The sequence below is a fragment of the Anser anser genome, assembly GCF_964211835.1.
Source record: "Anser anser genome assembly, chromosome: 14".
NCBI classification, from domain to species: Eukaryota; Metazoa; Chordata; class Aves; order Anseriformes; family Anatidae; genus Anser; species Anser anser.
The window spans coordinates 5,355,601-5,363,172 of NC_139735.1; the positions used below are offsets into that span (position 1 = coordinate 5,355,601).

Sequence of the window (7,572 nt, forward strand, 5' to 3'; positions counted from 1 at the left end):
CATATCCTGCCTCAGGCTTGGGTCTGAGTCCCTTAAATTAGGCCCCGTGTTTTCTCTTGGAGCTTTAAGTTAGGGATTTTCTCTTAAAGATAGCTGCTTTTACCCTAACTTCAGTACTGACATTCAAAGAACTTTTCAGAAACTACTTTTGCTGACTTCACCCACATGCCTCCTGCATGGACCTGTCTGTTGTGTTCAAATCTTCTCCATCTCCCCTCTTGCCATTGTGTTCACCCTTTGGGGCAGGCCCATTCCTGACCCTTCCCTGCTTCTAAACACACTGCATGTTGGCCTGTCACTTGCCTGTGAACTGGTTGTGAAGGCTGAGACTGAAAGCTGCTGCTTTGGCTCCTCTCTCAACGTGGTTTAAAGAGCCTGGATTTGGGGTGATTTTTCTTTCTAATTTCTTTGCAAACCCAGCAACTGCAAAACCCAGCCCCCTGAGGAGAAACAATTTTCGCTAGAGCAAAAGGATGATCCAGAAAAAGCCAATGCACTCTGAAGCTTCATCCCCGCAAGGTTTGCAGCTCACCATGCCTGGGGCAGCCCACAGCTGAGCAAGCCTGGAGCCGTGGCTGCACTCGTACTGGCAGCTCGGACTGAGAGACCATGGCTCTGTGAGGGGCTGAGTGCTTCTCCTGGGTGTCCTGGGCTGCAGCTGCGTCCCAGTGCTCTGTATATTAACCAATTTATGGAGCCAGCAGTGGTGGCAGCAGCCGAGTCGTGTGCTCGTGGCTGGGCTGTCACCGGGACACACCACATCAGCGCTCCGGTCCCTGCTCCAGGAAATGCAGGTGGGTTTTAGGTTTCCAGGGGGCTCTTTTGGGAAAGGTGATGGGTTTGAAGATTTGGCGCATTTTCGGGAATATGTGGCAGCTGAGGAGGAATCGTGGAGCTGGCCACCAGCTCTGGAAGGGGCTGCGTGTGGTGCCCTGCTGCGGCTCTGCCGTGAGGGCCAATGTCATAGCTGCGGCCTTGTCCTGGGGGAGCCCTGCTAATGCACAGCATGGCAGGTTTTGTACAAATCAAACACCTGGGCCTGACTCTGACCAGGCAGAAAGGCTTTGTAAGGCATTGCCTGTGTGGGGAAAGGGCCTGGGGGCTGGCCATGCCGTGAGCCATGCATGGAGCCACAAGGCCGCACCTCACAGAGAGGCCCTGTGCCGAGAATGATCACTCGTGGGTCTGCAAGAATGGAGACAGCTGCTTGACGTAACGGTTTTATTTGTTTTTCTCAGTAAAATGTAGTGATACATGCAGTTGGCACAAGACTTGCTAGGCATTAGTGTCAGAAACGTTCGCGTGGAGAGAAACTGGAATGTCCACAGGGCAATGAGGACAACCGTCACCTCCGCCCCGACGTGGGCCTGAGAGGGAAGGGGAGAGGAGGAGGAGGCAGAGTGGGCGAGTAAAGCTGGGGCCGGTGCTACGCCTCGATCAGCTCGAGCTCTCCGTCAGCCTGCATAAACGCTGGAGCCGCCTTCGCTTTTGTTCTTGCTGTGTGGTTAGTTCAAAAACTAAGATGAGAAGCAGTTCAGCTCCGTAGTGCTAATGAGTTTCAACAGGAATAAAAATATTTGAGGTAAGAGATGTGAGAATGAGAAGTTCAAATATGCTCACCTTTTGATCTTCGAGCATATTTACACTCACATTGGTACTGAGCAGAAGTTGCCTTCTGATTTAATCTACTGCAGGGTGTTTTAGAAATCGCTTGTGAGCACTTTTATAATTGCAGCTTTGTGGTGGTATTTCCCATCCTAGCTGCAGTTGAACAAGCAGCCTGGTCCCTGTGCTCTCCTCTGTGCCAAAAGATTTATTCGTGGTAGTAGCAGTAATAATTACCCTAGCATTGCTTTGCAGTTTTCTCATCCACGTCTCTCACCCAGCTACACAGGCTGCTGCCCCCTGTGTGGGTGCTCTGGCTGCAGGACAGTGCGGTGACAAGTGACGTTTTTTTTGTATACGAAGAAGTCTCAGTGTGGTAGTGAGGGGATGACTCGGCTGTGTGCTCACCGTGCCAGGACTCCACAGCAACATGGCAGCGTTGCTCTTTCTCCTGGCATCCCATGTAGCAATGGTATCATCAGCAAACAGATTGTCCTGTGCACTTATGCTGGTTTTCCACGTTTCACTCTCACAGCACCAGGCAAGGGAAAGTCAGCATGATTAGCATGGCCAGGCAGGGGAAACTACAGAAGCACACACATGTAAGGAAACCCAGAAATGATTCATGCGTACACATGGCTCTCTCGGCACTCAGCTCTGTACATGCCTGGGCTCTGTGCAGACACAGCAGCGCTGAGGCCACCGCGATGCAGAGCGATGGACCTCGATTCCCTCCGGGTCCAGGACAGCAGCAGCACCAGGCAAGTGCTGTCTGGACAATGCTCACCCAGGGCTTGTAGCTCGTCCCCAACGAGGGCAGATCACAGAGTGAAGGTAGTATATTTTTGCAAGGCTGAGGACAAGGAAAATCCCCCCCCACCGAGCTGTTTCAGGATTTTCCATGTTGCTCTCTAACAGATCCTTATCAAAGACTTCCTATAACTTCCTATAACTTTTAAAAGTATTTATTTATGTGAATGCACTAACAGATGACCTATCCAGTGATGTTCAGGTGTCGACGCAGTGATCTATGATGGGTCTCTTGGTAAATGTTTATGTCAGTGAGGAGGGCATATTTAGTACTGTCCAAGCATTGTTCCCAATGTTCCTTTTGGAATAACTGTACCCAAGAGTGAGAAACATCTGGCTGCTTGGCATTTGCTGTAAAACACCACTAGTTTGATGTCCCCGCAGATTACTTCTCCAAAACAGATGGGTTTTTGTGTCGTCTTCAGCTTTTCTCCTTGCTCAGGGTAGTTCTAGGCAATGGGTGTGGGACAATGCTTTGTGAACTGTTGCCTTTTCAAAATGAGAATTAATTGCTATTTCCTCAGCAGACAAGACTCTGGACTGTCCATTTGCCCACTGATGAGGGATATGATGGATCACAAAAGGCTGCCTGACTTGCATGCACGTTCAAGCCATATATTCCATGTAAGGACTCCAGGGAGAGCTTCTAGAGCACGGGGTGGTTATTTCTTGCAAACAACATTATTCGGAACAGATACTTTTTCACACTTCAGCAATGGCTGGAAGCAAACAAGCCTTTATCTTTGCTTCTTTCCAGATGCATCTGTGCTCTGAAATCCAGTTATGGATCACGGCTTTTTTAGCTGCCTGGAAGCACTCGGAGTATCTCTGTTTACTGGGGACATCACCCATTGCATTTTTGTCACTGGAAGAAATTTCTCTCTCTTCTTTTTCATCAGCACCTGCTGTATTGAACGAACTACTCTGCTTCCTTACAGAGCACCGCAAAACTCGGTTTCCTAGCAGCTTCCCTCTGGCTGAGCATGGCAATAGCTTTTCACTGTTAATGAACACGGTACCACCTTCTTTCTGACTGTGATTACTGCTTAAAACCACTCCCTCATCCCTTCTGAGATACCTCATCTCTGAGCACAGCGTTTCTTTCTGCACCGGCCTTGGAGAGGGAAGCCTTGGAAAACTGAACACCCGTGGGAAGTTTGGGTTCCCTTCAGGTTCTCCTTTCATGGCTGGGGGATGAAGGTCACCATGTGGGGTGTCCGTGCAGCTGGAAGAGTTGCACTGTGAGTAGCCAGTACTGGAGCTTTTACTCCAAGAACCCTTGGAGGAACAGAGCTTTCCCGCACCCGTGTAGATCTGTGCCAGGGGGTCCTCTCTGGACCAGAAGTCGGTTTCTGCATCATCAGGAGCAGGCGTGACTTTTCCCAGTGGCACCACATTTGAGATGAAATTGGTCAATTTACACGTTGACGTTTCTGGCAGGGATGGGGACCATGACGTGGCTTCAAGGCTCTGCAGAATCTTTCTGTTCTGAACTTTATGGCTGCTTACAGGAAGGCCCGGGAAGGTGGGTCTGGCAAGGTGGCAGATAGATTGAATGTAATCATCGCTGGAATATGAATCTTGGTTGGTTGAAGTGCTTCCAGTGTGTTTCGGGTTGCTGGTTAAATCTTCCATTGCTTCCTCATGGGTTTCACATATGGTTGGGAGAGGTTTTGCAACACTGAGCCTTATCCGGGGTGCCATGGCTGCAAGGAACAGACGAGACACGATCAGCACGGGACAGCCAGCCATGGTAAAGAAATCCTGGGGCTGTTTCTGTGAAATCTGTGCTACTGGATCCACCCAATATTTTCTTCTGGCCAAGAGTGGTGTTTACAGACACTTCATTCTAAAAATCTGGTGGCAGGATTTTTATACCTATGGCTTCCAGGGGAGCCCATATACACAAAAGAAGCCAAATGGTTAAGTGCAGTAGAAGGTAAAAGGTTCATTAAAGAGACTCATGGAGGTCAGTAACTGTGTTCCCTTCTGAACTCGTGCATGCAGTTAGCAGCTAAAGCAGCGCAGTGCTTGTGCACCACCCAGGCTGTACAAGCAAGGGACAAACTCCTCTCCCTCATCCTCCGCTGCCTGCTCGCTGTAGCAGGGCCCGGATTCCACATTCGGTCTGGCCTGGCAAGAGCTGATCCCAAAAGGAGAGGAGCTGACCTCCCGCCATGGGGAGCATCACGTGAAGGATGTGACATTAAAGCTGATCTCTGCTGTAAGACTACAGTAAGGTGGAGGTGATGATGTACAAACATTCACTTTCATCTCTACCAGGGGTTTATAAATTTAGGTATGGATTGGTAGAGCCTTACCTGAATGCTTATATAGATTCAAGTTCTTTATATGCAAGATGTTATCCTCATCTCTTTTTAGGCTGGCTTTCCATCAGACTGCTCCCACTGGTCAGGTACACCCTTTTTTACAAATATTTCACGTTGCAGTGTTTGCTTACTATAGGGATTATTTTTTTTATATCAAAACACTCTTTCATGTGCTTTGTTTATCTCACGTTCTGGCAGAAATGACAACATTGCCTGGATCCTTTTTTTTTTTTTTTTTTCCCTATTCCCCCCCATCCCCAGTGGAATTTGTATATGAACAACCTGTCAACACAATCCAGCTTTGCTGTGTGATTAAGCCCAAAAGTGCTCTGCTAGCTATTTTAGTGCCTTGCTTGTCATTGCTGGAAATAAGCCTGGCTTTGCTGAGCCTCCGCGAGGCTGCGGCTCCCGTAGGGCACGCAAGCGAGCGGCTCACGCAGCGCCCCGTGCCCACCCCTGCCCATCCTGCTGCTGGCTCTCACTTCAGGTGCGACTGCAATGTCAGCTGAGGTGGGCTTTGCTGAATTTAGGGGCTCGTTTTAAACCTCATGGCCTTTTTATTTCCCTTTCTTTAGTCTTTACCTGCTTCTTTCTTATCTCTGCAAGCTCCAAGGGAAAGGTTTCTCCCCTCCCTCCCAGCCCGGCACCGAGCAGCCACAGCACCAGGCCTGCAGCCCAGGGCAGCGGGGGGCTCCAGGGACAGGCAGGGGGTCGCCGGGGGCTCAGCACCACACAGATCATTAACTGAGCCCTGCCAACGCCTCCTTCCTCCCGAAGGAAACTGTTACCTACTTACATCGCTCTTCTGCTGGGATGGATGGGTTCCAGCCCGGCCGCATCCCCGCTGCTGCCACCACGGCCACGCCGTGAGGAGGTCACCTTGTCACCTGCAGTCACCCACCATCCTGCTGGCCCCAGCAGCCCTGGCACCCCCCCAGCCCTCCCCTCCCTGCTCCTCCCCAGCGTTTCAGTGCCTGTGACCACCCGGGTTCCCCTCCAGCCATGCCGAGGACAAAGCTCCGTGCGCCAGCGCCTTGCCCTTACCTGAGCCGCAGCCTCTGCGGGTGTTCGGCACCTTCCAGCTCCCCCGAGCCCCAGCTCCGTCCCCTGCTCTTTCTCGCCCTGTTTTCCTTGCAGGATACGTGCTGTCTACAACTCAACCGTGCTCGCTGCGCCCAGTCAGCTGACTCGGCTGCCTGTTTTGTTGTTGGTGCTAAATATAGACAGCCGGAGCCCTTCCCCGCTGGAGCCCCGGTGTGATAAACGCAGCCGAGCCGCAAACCAGCCCCGGCCGGGCAGGATGAGCCCAGCCCGGGTCAGAGCCCTGCTGCTGCAGGGCTGTGCTGGGTGGTCGGCCAGGGGAGGCTCCGTGCACCGAGCTGGGTGTACGAGCAGCGGTGCGGTGGTTCGGATGCATTTCGCTGCTGCGTGCAGGGTGCGGCCCTTAGGTTGTCCGATTTCTCTCCTGGGTGGCTTCGTGCCTCCCAGCTCGGGTCTGGGGGTGGCTTTCACCAGCGCTGCTGCTGCTCCCCTCCATCCCCGTGCCTTCCCCAGCCCCCTCGCCCTGCGGCATCCACCAGCCCTGTGCCGAGGGAGACCACACAAACGCACTGCAGAAAATCGCTCTGCAAGGAGGGCAGGCAAAGTCTGACCTCCAGGGCCAGCGGTCTCCAGGCAGCAAGGGGTTTCCTTTGTTTTCAGGCTTATTAGCACGCTGTGAATTGATTGCAGTTCTGGTATAACCCCAGCATCCTGCTTGTAGCCTCCCCTGCACGGTGGGTGGGGAGGTGAACTGCAGTTTTGCAGCAGAATCTTCCTTCTGCTGTTATTTCCAAATGCTGCCCTCGGTTCCTGCTGTCAAGGACCAGGGAACAGCCGCGCTGCACGATGTCCCTGTGTTCCCTAACCTCCCCACACCACACGTCCTGAGCTGCTGGGAGGGGCGGAGAGAAAAGCAGCTATCCTAGACTGAAAACCCCTTCTTTAGTTTTAGTGCAAATATTCTCAGTGTTACTGTCACTCAGGCTGGATCAGCTTTGGCAGCTGATTTGGTGGCCCAAGTCTACACTCATCATCCAGGTTCTTTCTTTTGCTCTGGTGGAGAGAAACAAGCAGCTCAAAGGACTCAGGCATCCATTTAGGTGTGGCTCAAACCGGAGATTACCTGCTCTCTGGAGCTATCCGCTGCCCGGTGTTTAAAAGGTGTGCAAGCTGAAGGTGTTTGCTGGGATTCCGGATGGCACACAGCTAGTTGTTGATGTTAAGTTAGATTAAATGACCCTCAGCCTTCATGCACTAAATATGCTAACAGCAATGATCAGCAGGGGTTATGCTTTAGCAACAACTCGCAGCTTAGAGTTCTCCTTTCCCTTAGATTTCTCCAAGGAGCAGCCCGAGAGCCTTGAAAGAGATCAGGATCCTCAAACGACGGGGTTAGGTAAGGCATCTTTCCTTATGAAACCAGGCTAAAAATACAGTTTTGCAATAAAAATCCCTTTCATCTATTGAAAAGAGTTTCTTCAGCTGTCTGATGTTACTGTAGGAAAATCACATTTTTACAAGTCCCTGCTGCTGCAATAACTCAGATAACCCCCATATAAATTATTTGTTCTCCCTCATCTTTTGTATTTTCTTGGTGATATCAAAAACACCAGATAGAGATTAAAGAGTAGCTACTACCATCCATGTATGATTTACAGCAATGCCTTACTTCTGTTACCTCAACCACAGTTGTTCTTTCTCTTTCTTCAAGTGGTTGCTCAGATTTTTAATTAAAAAAAAGAAGAAAAAAAAAAAAAAAAAGGATGCACCTTTGAACACTTGTTTG

The 7,572-nt window shown here is 50.9% G+C and overlaps 1 protein-coding gene across 2 annotated transcripts; it reads right to left on the reverse strand.

Moving 5' to 3' along the window:
• Positions 1 to 1,207: 1,207 nt before the first annotated feature.
• On the reverse strand, positions 1,208 to 6,571 carry LOC310881283 (uncharacterized protein). 2 transcript variants are annotated; one of them, XM_083798404.1, is made up of 3 exons: positions 5,790 to 6,571; positions 4,737 to 4,838; positions 1,208 to 4,121 (listed from the first exon to the last, which is right to left on the reverse strand). In XM_083798404.1, the coding sequence occupies exon 3, from the start codon at positions 4,117 to 4,119 to the stop codon at positions 3,118 to 3,120; it is 1,002 nt and encodes a 333-aa protein (XP_083654530.1). In that variant the 5' UTR covers positions 4,120 to 4,121; positions 4,737 to 4,838; positions 5,790 to 6,571; the 3' UTR covers positions 1,208 to 3,117. The 2 variants fall into 2 exon arrangements, with proteins under 2 accessions (XP_083654530.1, XP_083654529.1); XM_083798403.1 differs by lacking the exon at positions 4,737 to 4,838 and having other exon boundaries at positions 5,790 to 6,560.
• Positions 6,572 to 7,572: the final 1,001 nt, after the last annotated feature.

Excerpts from the sequence above, each read along its gene's own strand:
- LOC310881283 (XM_083798404.1), bottom strand. The coding sequence starts at position 4,119 with ATGGCACCCCGGATAAGGCTCAGTGTTGCAAAACCTCTCCCAACCATA.